This window comes from Ovis aries, chromosome 20 (genome assembly GCF_016772045.2).
Source record: "Ovis aries strain OAR_USU_Benz2616 breed Rambouillet chromosome 20, ARS-UI_Ramb_v3.0, whole genome shotgun sequence".
In the NCBI taxonomy this organism is placed as follows: Eukaryota; Metazoa; Chordata; class Mammalia; order Artiodactyla; family Bovidae; genus Ovis; species Ovis aries.
This window is the reverse complement of record NC_056073.1, coordinates 43,599,886-43,617,545: the sequence shown is the minus strand read 5'-3', so window position 1 is coordinate 43,617,545 and position 17,660 is coordinate 43,599,886. Positions and strand designations below refer to the sequence as shown.

Here is a 17,660-nt window from a genome sequence, read left to right as displayed (position 1 = left end):
ATCTGTGCTACTACTATCTCTGTTGCTGCTGCTGCTGCTAAGTTGCTTCAGTCATGTCCTGCTCTGTGTGACCCCATAGACGGTAGCCCACCAGGCTCCCCCGTCCCTGGGACTCTGCAGGCAAGAACACTGGAGTGGGTTGCCATTTCCCTCTCCAATGTTGCTACTACTATTACCACTACTGCCATTAAAAATACTACCATGACAGATTCTAAATCCAGCAGTAACAATAATTTTCCTTTAAAAGATCATTCTCAGTCCAAAATGTCTCCAAAGAACATGCAGCATCATGACTTAATTCCTTCCTAAGGATGCCCAAGAAGGCTTTCCCCAGGGCATTCAGTCTTCCAAGTTCACATCTCAGTATGAGAGAACACATTCTTCCCATCTGGCTGGGAGTGACAGGCGAATGCCTCTCACTGGGGGCATTCATGGCCTCTTGCTCCCTCTCAAAAGCACCCTAGTTGGGAGGCTGCATTTATATGGCCACCCTTCTTTTTTCCACATTTACTTTGACCTGCGGCTCTAGCCAGAAAATCCATCACACATGTTCACTTGCTCTCACCTGCAAGCTACTTCCCTTGTCTGGAATGCTATTCTCATCCTATTGCCAAAGCATGAACCTTCTCTCCTTCAAAATCCTACTCAGAACTCACCCTCAAGATGAAACTTTCTCTGATAATCCTGCCCTCCACCCAGTTCAGAAAGCTCTCAGCCATCATGTAGGTAACTGTATAGCTTTAATTGGCTCTGTTTATAAGCTTCTTCTTGTATCTTTTTTCCCCTCTAGGTATTTTTTCCATGTGTTTATTCTGTCTCCATTAATTTGTAAACTCCCAGAGGGCAAGGCCTGAACAAGGTCGGTGTTGGCATAAAGTGGATGAATAGTCAGTCAGCTGAATGGCAGACTGTGCAATATTTGATTGCTAATCTGTTTAAAAAAGAAAAAAAGCATCCTTTGTTAGTGCTCTGTTTGTGATGGTCCTGAGACTGCTAACCTAATGTAAAAATGCATTCAGTTTCTGCTAGTGTCCAGCAAAGATAAAATCAACCGTTATAAGCTTTCCATAATGGGAGGGGGAGGGTGCTGGGAGACTCAACCTTTAAGAATGGTATACAAACAGCATGTTATTACCCAGTTTATATTCTTCAGAAGGCTCAGGGGTGAACAATCTGCCTGCAATGCAGGAGACTTGCAGGAGACACGAGTTCGATTCCTGGGTCAGGAAGATCCCCTGGCGAAGGAGAGGGCAAACCACTCCGGTATTCTTGGACTGGAGAATCCCATGGACCTAGGAGCCTGGAGGGCTATAGTCCATGAGGTCGCAAAGAAGTCAGACACGACTGAACGACTCAACAACAAATGTTCTTCAGAGGTAGCTTGTCTCTTCCAGGCTGCAGGTCTATCTTAGAAGGGAAATCATATTTACTTTCAAAACTGAGATCAGAAAACCAAACAAAGCCTGAGAAAACGTACACCACCACCTTGTTGTAAGTTTGTGCTGAGTGGAGGGAAAATGAATCTAATTCAGAAGGCCTCATTTTTTTTTTTTTTTTTTTTTTGGTGTGAAGTCTAACAGAAAAAAATGCCACATGGCCCTTCTCCCTGGGATTAACTAGATTGGCGGTTTGTTCATTTTAGTCCAGGTAACAAAAGGGAAGCTTGGGACGGACAGAAGCTCCTTTCTCAGGGCCGGGGCTGAGAAGTGAGAATCCTTCACCGTGACCACCTGCTTTCCTCCCTTCAAACCGGCATATAAAAGTGCCAAATATCTGTGTATCACTCTGGGCGCGGAGCCCACGGTCTGAACCCAGCGGAGGCGGTGCACCAGATAACATCAAAGCCCCAGGCAGAGGCCAGAAAAGGGGGGGTGCAAAAGCAGACGAGGGAACGAAGCGCCTCCCTCTAGCATTTCCTCTCACGCCCACTTCCAACCTAGGAGGCTTTTGGTTTCTGCTTTTGTTGTTTTTAAAAATTAAAAGTTAAACCCAGGAAGCTGTGGATCAGAGTTTTGTTTGGTTGTTTTGTTTTGTTTTGTTTTTTGCGTGGCAGTCCGGGTAAGTTTTCTCTCGGTCCTTTTGTCCGGCTGGGGAAGGAGAGCCTGGGCTCCGGGGGGCGGGAGGTGGGCACGGTTGGCAGAGCGCGCGGGGCAGGTCTCGTCGCTGGGTCGCCCCAAGGAGGAGGTGGAGGAGGGGATTCGGCCGGTGGACGGGAAGAGCCCGGCGCGCGCCGAGGGCGGAGGGCGGAGGGGAGGGCCGGGCGGCGGCGTGACCCGGCGGCCGGCGGGGAGGAACCCCCGGGATCTCCGCGTGGCGCTGGCGCTGCCGGGCCGCGCGTTGGGCGGAGGGCCGGGGCCGCGGGGCCGCGCCAGGGGGGCGCCCGAGCCGGGCCGGGCCGCGCGGCCGCGTGGGAACCCGGGGCAGGGGCCCGCGGGCGGAGGCGCTAGGCGCAGGAGGACCGTGGGGTCCCCGGACGGAGCCCCGGAGGCCGGGGGGTGGGGACTGGTGTTCTCCCCAAAGTCTGTGAAGGGAAACTGTGTTCCGAGCCTGCCAAGGCCACTGCCCTCACTTGAACCCCAGTCCCCGAGGGGGCTCCCTAAGCGCTCGCACGGCCCGAGGGTGGAGGGTGCAGGCAGACAGAATCGGGACCCTAGGAGACCTCCCCCCGCCCCACCGCCCTTTTCTTTTGAGTACGGTGTCCTACCCCAATGTTCCAGAATTTTTGACAGTTCAAAGTGCTTTTTACCATTCCCATTTCATCTTCTGGTTCAGGGGGGAAAAAAAAGTCCCCCACCCCCTCACATTCCGTTTATAAGATATAATTTGAGACACTGTATTTAATTTGTCACAAAATGATTAAAGGCGACTCTAGTTAACTTATAGTTTAGTTGGAGTCCCCTGCAGTCTGATGACTAGGAAGTTAGAATTGTAGAGAATTAGGAAAAGAAACTGCACCTAGAAAATTCGGAAATAGAAAATGGGGAAATGTGTCTGTTTCAGAAAAGAGATTACTATTGATTTGATCTCAAGAAAGGCAAATTGTGAATAGTCCATTGCAGATAAAACTTAACAAACTGAAATGACAAAATTAATCTATTACAACTCCAAATCGCATATTTAATTTGTTAAGAGTTCACTGCAATGCCAAATCCCATATAAACCTTGTGTGCACACTATGTATTTGTTATGGTCAGGGCCATTGGGTTAAAAATGTATTGTTAGTAATTTTGACTTAGCCAGTGACACAAAGTAGAGTCGATAATCAACAAGCTATCTTGATTTTTATCCTCTGACAGATTAAGTATACTTTCACATTTAAGTGGATGTTTGTTTTTTTTCATTCAAATTTCAAAGTTACATTTACATACGTTTTGTGATTGCAGTCCATTAGATGTCAATTAAATTTCATGACAGATGATTTTATCACATCGAAAATGAAAAAGATTGTATTATTTCATTGCAAGGTTGGAGGCGTAGTGTGCTAAACATTATTTCAAATTTAGGTAGCTATTGGCTGATCTTTGCTTTTGTGACCAAAGCTAGTTTTTAATGGGCATATTCCTCCCTTTACGTGACATTACTTTTGGTTACAAGCTCGCTATTATTGAGTATTCCATTTTTAGTCATTCACATTCTGGTGCATTAAGCTTTTCTAAGCTCAGCTGAGCTAGAGGTAGGATTTCCTCCCGGGAATTTTAGGGGTCAACCCTAGCAAGGAAAACCTAGATATCTTTATGGAAGCCCCAGGGAACAATTCAAGTTTGCACAGATGGCCAGCAGAGTGGGTGTACGGTCGTTCAGCATTTTTATTCCTTAAAAGGGGAAAGCACTTTGGTTTTTATATGAGAATTTTTTTCTGCATCAATTTTTTTTTGTTTTACCTTATCCCTCCCAAGTTGAGCGTGGCTCCGTTAACCAGTCATTTGTGCCTGCTTCTTTAGGGATATATGTGGAATTTCTGAGCCTCAGACTTTAAACGATAAAGACCTAACGTTCTTTAGGTCTAACCCTGAAAGCCTTCGTCATTACCCTGGTCCATCCTCTCCTGATCACTTCTCCAGTTCCAATCCTTGCTTCTTCTATTGCTTTTCCCCCCTCCTCTATTGCTTTCTAGCACCCGAGGTCAAACTCTGGTTTATGGTAATTACTCCTTCTTTCTCTCCTGCGACCCTGGGGCCAGATCGCCTGCTCAGCCCCGAAACCCCCTCTCCATACCCCAAAGAGCCCTTTCCTCTCGGCCCCTAAACTGTCAAAGCGGAGCCCTAAGGGTTAAACTGCGCTCGCAGCTTGGGCTCTGGGAACCACCGGCGGGCATGGCCGTGGCCTCTGGAATAACCTTGGCTTTCCTCAATCTTTTAATAGAACATCCGCCACCAAAGCGTAGTTTCAGTTCAGGGTTAGTAATGTGTCCCCTTCCACCCTTCAACCCAACACCCCGCCCCCCCTCCCGGTTTTTTTTTTTTTATAAAGTTGTTTTTCAAAGTTAATGAGTTTCAAGTTTCACAATGACTTTCTCCTTCCCTCCACGCGTTGCTGAGGAAACCCCCTTGGGGTCCCCCCCCGCCCCCAGGCCCGCCCTCTCTCCTCCCCTCCCCCTCCCGGCAGGGGCTGGGGGCGGGGCTGGGGGACCCCATGACGTCAGCGGGCCGGCCCACATCCTGCTTTAGGAAAGTAAAGAGCCGGTACCGAGCTGCCGCCGCCCCGCCCGTCCCCGCCTCTCTCCCCGGCCCAACCGCTCCCCCGGCCGCGCGGCCCGGCCGGGCCTGCCCGGAGCCGCGTGACCGGCGGGCCCGCCCCTGCGCCCCAGCCGGGCGCCAGTCCCCGAGCCGGCGCGACCCCGGGCTCCCGCCCCTCGCGTCCCTAACTCCGCCCCGGGGCCCCCGCCTCCCGTCGCTGCGGAGGCCGGGCGGGGCGGAGCCGCGGCCCCGGGCTCGCCCGGCCGGGGAGACCCGGGACTCCGATCGGGCCCCGATCCGGGGTGCCCAGCCCGCCCCTAAACCAGGGCCGGGCCCCGCGGCGGAGCCAGTCCGGCCTGGCCGCCGCGCCCGAGGGTGACCCCGCCGGGGGACCCCCACCCCCTAGCCCCGCCCGCGCGTCGCAGCCCGCGGTCTCCCCGCCTCCCGCCCCCGGGGATCCCCTGCCGCCCCGCCCAGCCGCGGGAAAGCCTCCGACCTTCGCCCTCCCTCCCCCGCGCCGCCCCGGCCCGCGCTCCTCGCGTCGCCCCTAAAGACGCTAAACGTGCCCTACTCTGCCCCCGGGGAGAGGTAAAAAGCCCGCGCCCGCCCTCCTCGCCCCACTCCCTGGCTCCGGGGGCGCCCACCCGGCCGCCCCGGGGGTCCGCCCGCCCCGCCTCGCCGCGGTGCGCTCCCCCCGCCAATCCCGGACACCCGCTCCCTGGCGGCGGTCATGCCGTGGCCCCGGGCGCCGGCGAGCGCGGCCGCCTCTCCCGCCCGGCGCCTGCGGCCCCCGCCCGCGCGCCCCGCGCTCCCCCCGCCGCCCCCCGGCCGGCTCCCCTGTTTAATATTTCAGAGCTGGGCGGTGAGAGTGCCAGTCGCCGGCCTTTAGTGGTGGCAGCGGCTGCTGCTGCTGCTGCTGCTGCTGCTGGGGCGGCGGCGGCGGCGGGGAGGGGGCCGGAGCCGGGGGGTGGGGGGGCCCCAGGAGCCGCCGCGGGAGGAGGTTCTGTTTGTGTTTGGGGTTGTCAAGTGAAGGAGGGCGCCCAGCCGCCGCCGCCGCCGCGCGCGGTGGTCGCGGAGATTCCGAGCTGCGGCCGCCGCCATCAGCAGCGCAGCTCCGGGGCTGGCTGCAGCGGCGGCGGCCCCGCCGGGCGTCCTGGCAGCAGGTTCGGCGCGCGGGCTCCGCGGGCGGGGGGCGCTGCCGCTGGGAGGGGGGGCGGCGGCTTGGGGAGGGGGTGGGGGCAGGACCACGTCCCTCTCCGCGGGCGCGCGAGTGTGTGTGTGTGTGTGTGTGTGCGTGTGTGTGCAACCGCCGACCTTGCAGAGGGGATGGCTGCGCGTGCGGGAGACACTTGCCACTTCTGGGCGCCCTCGCGGCCCGTGCTGCGGTCCTGCGAGCAGAGCAGGTACGGAGGGACTCAGCCTCCCTAGCCGCGTTCCAGCCTCGGGCGCATTTTCCAAGAGGCTGGCGGTGGGGGTGGGGGTGGTGGTGATGGTGGGGTGGGGGGTGAGGGAGACCAGGCCTCGGCTTCCCAACCTCCCGGCTTTGTGGCTTGCTTTTTTTTTTTCCCTTTCGTTCTTTGCTCGAAGTGCCTGTTTACTCCCAGCCACCTGGGTAGTTTTCTTTCCGGGTTGGGAGTACGCGCCCGCAGCACAGTCGGGTGGGTTGGGGGCGCGGGTCGGCTCCCGATCGCCGGGGGGTCGGGCTGGCGGAGGAGTTGCTGCTGGAGAGGGGAGGGGACGGGAGGGGACGGGAGAGGAGGGGGCGGCGGCGGCGGCGGCGGCGAGGAGGAGTCTCCGGGCTGCCGCGCTCGCCTCCTCTCGTCCTGTTCCTCGTCCTGCCGCTCTCCGCATTCGCTCTGGGCTCCTTCCTGAGCTGGCACTTCCATCTCTCCCCCCCCCCCCCCCCCCCCCCCCCCCCCCCGCTCCTGGCATGCGAAGCGCTTTGTTCAGTGCAGCGTTGCAGAGGGGTTTTCCCAGGCTCCGCCCTCCACATTCATTCATGTTTTTTCTCCTTGCAACTGTCTTTACGCTTTTTGATCGTGTCATGTTTTTGCTCCATGTAGTATTTATCTCTTTTGCTGTAAGGCAACCAGTTCAGCTCTCATCTTCGTTGCTACAATGCTGCTGTCTTTGGAAATACTCAGTCCTCCTCCCCCACTTCCCCCCACCCCAAGGATTTACACTGGGTTGGATAGCTGGGCTCAGTGGGGAGGCAATGAATAAGGTAGCAGAAAGCTGTTACTGATTGGAAATGTGTATGTGCAAATTGGAATATTTTCTGTGCAGGTTCCTCATCTTTTAGTGTCACGTGATTGAATTACAGTCGTAGTTCACGCTTTAAAAACTTCTAAATATCGTGACCATTTAAAAGCTTTAAGTTGGGAGTTGAGCATTCCTACTATTTATTCGGCCTTGACGTCTCTAAATTCTCTCTTGAATCAGCAGCTTCTTCAGCTGAACGGTGGATGCTTTTAATGCAGGGCGTTGTGGAGCCATATCTTTTATAGGTCGTGTAGCACAGCGCTGCTAGATGAAGTCCACAATATTGGACCGTCATATTTTATATCCTTTCCCATGCAGTTCAAAAATTGCAAATAATGTTTTTGTACAGTGCCCACATACAGTCTTATCAAGGATAAAATACTGAAGTTAATTATAGCCTTCTTTCCTTCTATTCTCTGCTGTATTGAAACCATAAATTTCTAAAACCTTATACTGGTTATTAATACAGTCTTTCCCACACAGGCATTCTTAAGAAGAATTAATATTTGATATTTTTGTGTGCCAGCAGTAAGCAAAGCATCCACATGTTTCCTTCAACAACCCGTTGAGGGGGAATACTATTTCCTTGTTTTACAGTTGGGAAATCTGATCCTCAGAGAGGTTAAGTACCTTAAACGAGGCCGCACAGCAAGCTTTGAGCCCAGTCCGATTTGACAACGAAATATTTATTAACAGTTATGACTTGTGCGATAGAGCCTCTTGAGTAAACCCCCTGGAATAGGTCTTACCTCCAGCCAGGAAGTAAGCACTAAGGGTCCCTGAGTCAGGGGGTGCCGTGTTTCTTAGTTACTGACTATGGGCTCAGTTCCTTTACCTCTTTCTCTTTTAATTTTCTTATCTATAAAATGGATAAATGATAGTTACCTAAGCAGTTACCATTAGGGTTAATTTAGGTAATGTGTAGGAAGTACATAGGCACACAGTAGATTCTCAGTAAGTATTTGCTTTTTTTTCCCCTACAGTATTGGATGTTATAAAAGTCTTAGAGCGTTTCTGTTCCATTCTTGTGTCATTGCTTAGCGATTAAACAGTTTCATATTCAGCATTGTCATCACAGGCTTTGCTTATCAGTTGTATTGCAGAAAGTTAAAACTAAGATTTTAGCTCAAGGATCCTCAAGTGTCTCCTGGGAATCTTTCTGGGAAAGAGATGATTTAGTTTTGGATTAGTGTTTTGGCATATTGTATTTGAAATTGTACTTTTTAAGATGTGTAAGTCAGGTCATGGTTATGCTGCAGTAACAAATAACTCCCAAACCTCAGTGCTTAAATGAGCAAAGATCTCTTTTATGTTTATGCACCATGATCGTGTTGCATTGGCAGGAGCTCATCTCTGTGTTGTCAGACGTGCTGTCTAGAACAGTGCCTGTCTTATGGCAGAGGAGGAAGAGAGCACTGGGGGATCTTACTTTGATAACTAAACGCAGAGCCTGAAAATGACGCCTGTCTCTCCACTCACAGGTTATTGGCCAGAGCTGGTCACACATTCTGGCTCAACACGGGGAAGCAGAAAGAACAGTCCTAACAGGAGCCTCGAATGGAAAACCACAATAGTGGGGGAACAGCCCCAGTGGCAACTGGACTTATTTACTGAATTAACCCAGTAACACAAAATGAATGAAACATGGTCCTTGTCCCTAAGAAATTTATAAATGGGCAGGCATGTACTGTATACAGCAAAACCCTTTTATAACCTGGTGATGTTGCTTTAAAACACAGTTCACTGAATTTTTTCACTCTTTTTTTTGTTAAAGGTACAGTGATCTTTTTTTTTTTTTTTTTCTCCCTGTGTTCTTAATGGGAAGCCCAGATAATGACAAAATGACATGTACTGTGTTTAATTAAAAGTAAGTCATCTTTTGCAGGGGCTTTCAGGTCGGTTACCTTTTGTTGAGTTTAGAGTAGTGCTGTATTATGCCATAACTTCTAAAGTGTCTTTTTCCTTTGAAAGTAGTGAAAAATAGTAAAACATGTCTTTTTTCTTTTTTAGCACATGGATTAATTGATGGACCTTGGGTTTATGGAGCTACCTTTTCATGACCTGCTCTTCCTACAGTTTCTAAGAAGAAAAGGGGGCCTCTGAATCAAAGAAGATGCCTCGAACTAAACAGATTCATCCCAGAAATCTAAGAGGTAGGGCTCTGCATTAGTGGGAAGGAGGGTTTGTAATAAGTCTTTAATCAAGTATCTCTTTGCTGGCAGCAAAGGCAGCTTGTGAGATGGTGATCGTGCCCGATGGCGGGTCATCTCCACCTGTTCTCTTTCTCTCGTTCCCTTCCTCTTGTGCTGCACAATTTCTGTCTCTCAGGAGATGCTTCAGAAATATTTGTTAAATGAATTAATTGGATTCGACAGAATTACAATGCCTTCCCAACCATTAGGGTGGTATTAAAGTCCGAGATTTACTGTCTCTCAAGAGGCACCTTTTTGGATTGAGGAATCGGAAATAAATGGTCAGCTCTTCTTTGCCCACTGGATCACCTTGAATTACTTTTCTTCACCCCGCCCACACACTTGTGTTGAGATTTATTTTTGTATCAGTGTTATATTAGCTTGAGAAGTGGAGAGGCGTAGTTGACATTAATGCAGACCATTACGTGCAGAACTCAGAAAATAGGCACACCAATGTATTTCCATAGGGAAGCAGTCAAAAAACATATATATATATGTGTATGTTTATTATATATACATTTCATTTAAAAATGAGCATTTCCTTTTAACTGTGAAGAGGTACTTAAGTATTAAGAAAGCCAGCCTATTTTAGCTTATTGTTTTAAAAGATTTGTATTGTTCTAATGTGTTTTATCCACTGGGAGCAGTAATTATCTTTTATATTTAACTTGGGAGATAAAAGTATAGCAATGTTTTAAGCAAAGAACTGTTAAAGCAAATAATTCCAACCTGAGTAAAGTATCTTCTGAAATATTTACTGTTACAGAAAAAAATATTCTCAAGCACATGCAAGGTAAGAAATGACTTAAATTGGACAAATTAATCAAGAATGTTCCTTAGTGAAGTAATTCGGCTGGTACCTGTAAGGTGGTAGTTGAAAATGTGGCCAGTCATGTGGCCTCCTTGAGTCTGCAAGCAGTGCTTGCCTAAGTGGGCTAGAAGTCCCTGCTGGCTCAGGTGAACGCCTTGGCCTGAGTTCAAATTGGTGATTCTAGCACCAGTGTTCAATGAGGTGAGGATTTAGGGGGAGTACAGTGAGTGTTGTATGCCAGAGTCGGATGTTAGGGTCACATAGAAAATGTTGCAGACTGACTGTGTATTTGTCTGTCTCTTGCACTAGAATCTGAGCGCCCCCAAAGTCAGGACTTGGTCTCATTTACTTCTATAGGCAGAGCCTCCATGCTCACAGCCAGCTGGGGCAGGCATTTGGAGTCCTGAGCCTAGCTTTTATAACTCATCTGTCCAGAGAGGGTGCCCTGTTCCTATTGATCCGTGTGCTCGAAGGCAACCTTGGGGCTGGCAGGGGCCCCAGCCCAGCACAGCTCTTTGCAGCTAAAAGGAGGCCACACATTTGTTGAAAGAATGAATGCATGATTGGTTTGAAAGTATCATTCATTAGGTCATCAGCACTAAATGCTTGTTTTTCATATTTAAAATATATCCTTGTTTTTAAAAATTGGAGGATAATTGCTTTACAATATTGTGTTAGTTTCTGCCCCACCACATCTTTGCGTCAGCCATAAGTAGGCTTAGATCGCCCCATCTTGAGCCTTCCTCCCGCCCCGCCCACATCCCACCCATCTCGGTCTCGCAGAGCACCAAGCTGAGCTCCCCGTGTTTCATAGCAGCTTCTCACTGGCTGTTGTATATACGTAGCGTATATATGCCAGTGTTACTCTCTCAGTTCATCCCGCACTCTCCTTCCCCTGCTGGGTCCACAAGTCAGTTCTCTACGTCTGTGTCTCTATTCGTGCCATAAAATACCTCCTTTATTATATCCTAGATAACTTGGCCGTCTGGAGAAATGCAGATTTTTAGGCCATAGTCTTTTCCTTTTTGTATCAAATGAACGTACAGCTCAGTAGGTGTTTGTTGAATGTCCTCCTGTGTCCCAGGCCACAGGGATGAACTGATCATCGGAGGCAGGCCATGCGAGGGGACGTGGGGGGAGAGAGCAGCCTTTCGGAGATTCCCTCAGAGCGTGGACGTCATGTTACAGCCCAGTCTTGGGGGCTGGTTTGGAGAGGGGCAGGGTGGGAAGGAAAGGTAACCTCTGAACTGAGTTCTTAAGGCTGAGAGGTGACCCAAGAAGCTGTCAGGACAGCGGGGGTGCGTTTCTTCCTGGGGTAAGAGCTGGCGAAGCCACCTGGGATCCAGGCTCCTCTAAGTTACGTCCATGAGCGTCAGAAAAAGTGGGAGCGGGGAGGCTGGAGTAGAACTGGGAGGAGTCAGATTATGAAGATCCATGAAATGTGTCTCAGTTCATAGGGGAGGGAAAATGAAAAGTTTTAATAGGAAAACTTGCTTGTTTTCTGGAACTAAGATATTTTTAAAGTTCTCAACAAGAGCTTGTGATAAATTGTGATCGGGCCCATGGGTGAGAGTCTAAAACGTTACGATCTCTCAGCCACTGAAGAAAAGATCAGAGTGGATTAGCACAGATGATGAAAGTGACTTTGCTAAAGCCATGTGGGTGGACTGGCAGCTTGGCCAGGCCCAGGGGAGGGGGGCTTCGTGGAAGGCATGATGCTTGAGCCAGCCAGCTCATTTACCTGAGGAGGAGGAGGGCCAGGCTGTTCCCATTGGGGAAGCCCAAGTAAGCATAGCACAAAGGCAGGACCGCCTTTACAATTTCCGTTTTCCTTCTAAAAATGTGTGTGAGGACTCTGTCCCCAGGCACACTTTGGGGGTTAAAGTGAGCAAGTGAATAGTAGCTACTGAAATGAATTTTTCAGCATTTCTTGCTGACCCTTGAACAACAAGGTTTTGAACTGCATGGGTCCATGTGTGTGTGGATGTTTCTCCGCCGTGGGTTGGGTGAATCCTCAGATGTGGAATCTCTGGGTACAGAGGGCTGACTCTACTAGGCCGTTTTATTTATGGGACTTGGGCATCTTCAGAGGGTGGTATTTCTAGGGGCCCAGACCCAGGACCCTGCAAATACCGAGGGATGACTGTGTTTCGTATCTCAGTTGTGGGGTACATCTGAAGTGCCACGCTTGCGTCACTACCTGTACCCACTGCTTCAGCTTCCAGCAGCCCTGTCTCGTGAAGTTAGCTTTGCCGTGGGGAGAGACCAGCTCATCACTCACCCTCTGGGTGGTGTCCTCTCAGGGGTTTCCATGAAACACGTCGCCTCTTTTGAGGCTTCTTCAGAAAATAGCCTGGGAAGTACTTTTCTTGTGCCTGGTCATTAAGTCAGTGATTAAAACTTTATACTTAAATCTGAAATCATATATTAATTGTGCTTCCATGGCAGTTTTCAAATATAATTTTCCTTTGGTTTATCATTGGTCCTTCAGCTGGGGTTGGTATAGTCCCACAGATGTGCAGAGTCACAGGATAAATGTATGCAACTTTCTAGAATATGAAGTTTCCTTGGAACAAGCATGTATGTGTGTGTGGGGAAGAGTGTATTTGTGTATTGAGGTGTCACCCATGTATAAAGAAATGTGTACAGGGCTCTGTCATGGAGAAGCATAAACGATTTGCCTGGATTTGAATTATGCACAGGCTTTCCTGGTGGTGGTAGTGGTAAAGAACCCTCCTGCCAGTGCAGGAGACACAAGAGACAAGGGTTCCGTCCCTGGGTGGGGAAGATCCCCTGGAGGAGAGCATGGCAGCCCACTCCAGTGTTCTTGGAGAATCCCATGGACAGAGGAGCCTGGTGGTCTGCAGTTCATGGGGTCGCCCAGAGTCAGACACAACTGAGCGACTTGGTGGACACACAAGTCAGGCCAGGCTGTGCTCCCCTAAGGAGATGGCGTTTGCATTTCTCTGATGCTGGAGGTTCTTCAGTGTAAAGAGCAGGAGAAGAGCTGGTATGTTAAGGGTGGGAGGTGAGTTTGGGGCGTAACGAAGTCAGAGTTCTCTATCTGATGGTGACCTGTCGAGTGTGAGAGTGGGGGTGGCTGAGTTCTGGTCTCTTCTCGGGCCATGTAAACCAGGCAGGACCTTTGTCTTTAATGCCTGCCTGCATGGTGTGTGTGTCGGGGGGAGGGGGGAACATAGAGCCTTAAAGGTGGGCTTGGTGTTTGGAAGAGAGGCTTTATGTGTTGTCCCAGGCGAAGGGCTCCTGGCTGCCAAGTGGGAGACTCCAAGGCCAGCTCCCATCGGGCCCTGATGAACGTGACCGTACCGTGCCTCCCTCCCCCGCACTCCTTCCCTACCAATCAACGCCTTCCTGGGTCTTTACTGGGACTCCTGGGTAACGTGGAATGGAGGAACTAGGGACTTGCAGGGGTTCCATCTGTCCTGTTTAGATAAAGAGCTGTTTTTGTGCTCTGCCAATCACCACTGTGAAAGTTTCAAAGCTTTGGGGGGAAAAAAAAAGAAAAAGAAAATAGGTGTTAACCTTTTTAGCTGTATTTGGGCCCAGGGTTTCAAAGGCTCATCGGCTTGAAGATTGGAAATCAGTGTGGAAAATACTAAGTATTAACCTTTGCAAAACATATTTTGAGAGTTTGGTGGGGCTGTTTTTCATTTTTATTGGTTGACTGCATTTGGCTCTGAACCCACTGCAGAAGACGAGGGCTTTTTTTTTTTTTCCTGCTCTGAGCTCCAGCTGTATCATAAGGTGAGAAGGAACACTTAGGAGGGTGATCAGAGCATGGCCGAGACCCACACGTGGGGTCTGTGGATGCCCATCGCCTTGGAAGATGAGGTCCAAAGCCCCAAACTTAGCTGGGACACACCCGCCTCGCCCTGGCCTTGTTCTCCTGTGTGTCTGACGGCCGGCCATTCGCCATCTCCGGAGCTCAGCACGCAAAGGGAGCATTTCCCAGCATTTCCATGTGGCCCATCTCTCTGGACAGTGTCCATCTCCTTCTGCTTCCACTGTTTCCTTACTCTGTGGGAGGTGTGTCCGCTGAAGAGTTCACTTCTTCAAGTTTCCTCCGCTTTTCCTCCTCTCCTCCCGCCACCCATATCCCCAGGATACAGTGGGTTTCCATTGCTTGTGTCTACAGGTGCCTTGTTGGACTTTGTTATTCCATCCTAATTACTCTGCAGGGACTTCACTGGCAGTCCAGTGGTGAAGACTTTGCCTTCCAACGCAGGGGATGTGGGTTTGATCCCTGGTCAGGGAGCTAAGATTGAGCATGCTTCCCGGCAAAATCAAAACATAAACCGCAGAAGCAATATCGTACCAAACTCAGTAAAGATTTATTACTAGTAATTCTGTAGACCTGCCGTCTTAGCTGGGTGAATCATGTGTCAGAAGAGACTGGTTTAGTCTTCTGTGCTCAGCAAAATCGCATTCATGTTAGCTTTTTAACAAACAGCGGGTTTGTACTCATGAAATTTATGTTTTTGACCTTAAGTAGCAAATGCTTCTTATATTTGGTAGCCTCTGATTAAGAAACCTGCTCTAATATAAATTTTGAAGTGCTCCAAACAGATGAAGCAGGTAGTTATTACTAACTTCTGTTTCATGTGAAATTTTGCCATAGGATTTCTAGCGTTCATCACCTTAGTACTTTTAGTTAATATAATGGTGAAGAATTTGGCTTTATGCTATCACGGACCAGCCGGGTGGCCTTGGGCAAGCTGGGAGTGTTGGTTTCCTCTGTCTGTAAAACAGAGATAATGCATGTGAAGATTCGATGATGTGTAAGCATTTGGGACAATGCCTGACACTGGATAGACACCCGGTCCAGAGACCTGTGTGTTACTTTCGGTGAAAACCTGGTTTATGTCCGACTCTTGAGTTACACACAGAACACCAGGGGATACCTGTGTGAAGGCTCTACCTGCGTTTTGAAAACTGCATAAAGGAGGCTGCATCTGTGCTCACCTTGGATCACCGGTATGCCTCCTTCTCGTCCTGACTCCTCAGGGCTTGCGATCTGGAAGAGAGAGGTCCGTGCAGACAGTCGTTCGGGGAGGAAAATTCTCAGCCGCTGTGCTGCCGCTGAAACTGGTTTTTGTTCTGGTTATTGTTCTGTCTGCATGTAGTTCTCAGGCCACTGATTGTGAGGTCTTCTGTTTTATTATCATCGCACTGTTGTTAAAAATGACATCGCCGTCACGTGGGAGAGCAGTGACATGCTCTGGTTCTTCATGACCAGATCCATCTACTGAGTACATCTGGTAGACGTGGTCCCATCTCTGTGCTCCCTGGCTCCTCTTGTGGGAGAGCACAGAAGCCAGCTGGGACCCCAGGTGTAAGCTCATCAAGTGACTGTTTGCATTCCTATCAGTGTGTTGATAGGAGCCCACTCTAGTGATTGTTTTCTAAAATCTGTGAATAAAATCTTACGTTTTCTTGTTATGTAGGGATTATTTGATTGAGCTTTATCTATAGAATAGGCTGAATTTTGATCATTTTTCAGATGTAATTCCAGCTGCTTGTGTGTTTTTTTTTTACATTTGAATGTTAGGTCAGCACTTCTGTGCCGACAGCCTCAAGATTTGAGAAGTTAGAAATTTTGTAGGGCAAACCGTCCCTTGGCTTGTAAAAATAAATTCTGTATGTGACTGTAGCTAGAAAGGAAATATATAACAAAATATAGTTTTGATGAGAAAGGTGAAAAAGCAGGTGCACTTATTAGGAACTTTCATGTAAGCAGCTGATATTATTTAGTTTGATGAGGATAAAAATAGAAGAGTAGACTGAATATAGCAAGCCACTTAGTTTTCTTTATTTCAGATAATTATTTTTCAGCTCATGTTGAGAGCTTATCTGATGCTTTTTGAATGCTTATTAACATTAAGCAAATGCTTTTCTCTTTTTAAAAGCAAATACAAAATGTAATAATGTGATTAATCAGAGTAATGACTTTATTTTAGAACATCGTTGCGGAAAATATGTTCTGATGAGGAATAATTTTATCTTACCATAGAACAGAAAAATACATAATATGCTTAAAACCCTTGGTCATATACATAGATGTTAAAGCCACACATTTTAGAATGCAGTGTAATTTAAGTGAGTCTGGGCTAAAGTTGATTCTTAGGTTATCTGAAAAAAATATTTTATAAATAAATTAAGTACCTTAATTTTTCATTTATATATTTAGTTTTTTAAAACATTCAAGCGGTATTTTTTGAATATTCAGTTCAATTCAGTTGCTTAGTTGTGTCCGACTCTTTCCGACCCCATGGACTGTAGCACGCCAGGCTTCCCTGTTCATCACCAACTCCTGGAGCTTGCTCAAACTCGTGTCCATCGAGTTGGTGATGCCATCCAACGATCTCATCCTCTGTCGTCCCCTTCTCCTCCTGCCTTAAGTCTTTTGCAGCATCAGGGTCTTTTTCCAGTGAGTCAGTTCTTCTCATCAGGTGGCCAAAATATTGGAGTTTCAGCTTCAGCATCCTTCCAGTGAATATTCAGGACTAGTTTCCTTTAAGATGGACTGGTTGGATCTCCTTGCAGTCCAAGGGACTCTCAAGAGTCTTCTCCAACACCACAGTTCAAAAGCATCAATTCTTCGGCACTCACTTTTCTTTATAGTCCAGCTCTCACATCCATACATGACTACTGGAAAAACCATAGAATATTAATAATGTTCCAATGACAAATGATATGAAGCTCTTCTTATGAAGCACTGGGTGTTTGTAATACTGTTAGCCGTTGTTCACCATAGCACTACAGCTTATCGGCAAATGGAGTCCTTTCTTCCCAGTACTCAAATCATTATTTAAGAAGGAAGTTCTTTCTGACCATTAAGCTTAAAGTTTATACTTGGTGCAATATTATATTAACTTTGACCTTTAAAAAAAAAAACTTTAGAAGGAAGACTTTTCAGAAGGTTCTTAGATATTTTCTAGAACAACTTTTGTTCTAGAATATTCTTAAGGCTGTGCTGCCTTGTAAAAGCATTTAGAAAGTATGTAGTGATCACAAAATAGTTGGCTGCTGTGTAATTAACTGGAATAGCAGTCACAGAATACAAGATGGAACTATAGTAGTCCAAGAGTTATACCTACTTAATTGATACAAAAGTTGATTTTTATGGTACTCAGGTGCCTATGTGATTAGAGTATGAGTTTGCTCAAGTGTATTTATTGTTTTATATTTTGAAATGTGCATATTTATATGTGTGCTTAGTTATATGTGCTTGTCTTCCAATTCTTTCAGATTCTCCAGTGAAGAAAAAGATATAATCAGCATATAGCCATTTAATATTCCCATATCCACATAGGAGATGATCAAACATACGGGGTAGTGTTCGATAGTTTAGTTTAAAAATCAACAAAAATGATCTGAGCTGCTACACAGGGACTTGGAAGGTGGTTAAACAGTGTCAGGGAGCTCTGTTTCCCATCCCTCGTTTCTCATATGCCTTTCCAAGAGAATTCCTAAATTTTACAGCTTGGAGAGGACGAACCTTAGATACTTAGTTCATCTTCCTCATTTTACAGATGAGAAAGTTGAGCAGAGAAGTTTAAGTGAATTGATCTCCAGTAGCTATTTAATGTCTTGTTTGAGATGATATTTGTGAAGTGGTCTTTAAGTTTTTTTTCTTAATTATACTGATTGCCTTAGTTACAGTTCATTGTGGGCCAGTAGCAAGAAGGAGGTTGTGTA

General features: G+C 48.0%; 1 protein-coding gene across 5 annotated transcripts in view; it reads left to right on the top strand.

Annotated features, from left to right (window-relative positions):
* Positions 1-1,911: 1,911 nt before the first annotated feature.
* Positions 1,912-17,660, top strand: part of HIVEP1 (HIVEP zinc finger 1) — a 135,997-nt gene continuing 120,248 nt past the window's right edge. For 2 of the 5 annotated variants that reach the window (XM_042237494.2, XM_027959215.3), the window contains exons 1-2: positions 5,191-5,264; positions 8,949-9,091. In XM_042237494.2, coding sequence (XP_042093428.1) covers positions 9,052-9,091 — 40 coding nt within the window. In that variant the 5' untranslated portion in view covers positions 5,191-5,264; positions 8,949-9,051. Of the gene's footprint in view, positions 2,059-5,190; positions 5,265-5,549; positions 5,840-5,974; positions 6,080-8,948; positions 9,092-17,660 lie in introns of those variants that run through there. The other 3 variants (XM_027959214.3, XM_042237493.2, XM_027959216.3) reach the window with 3 other exon arrangements.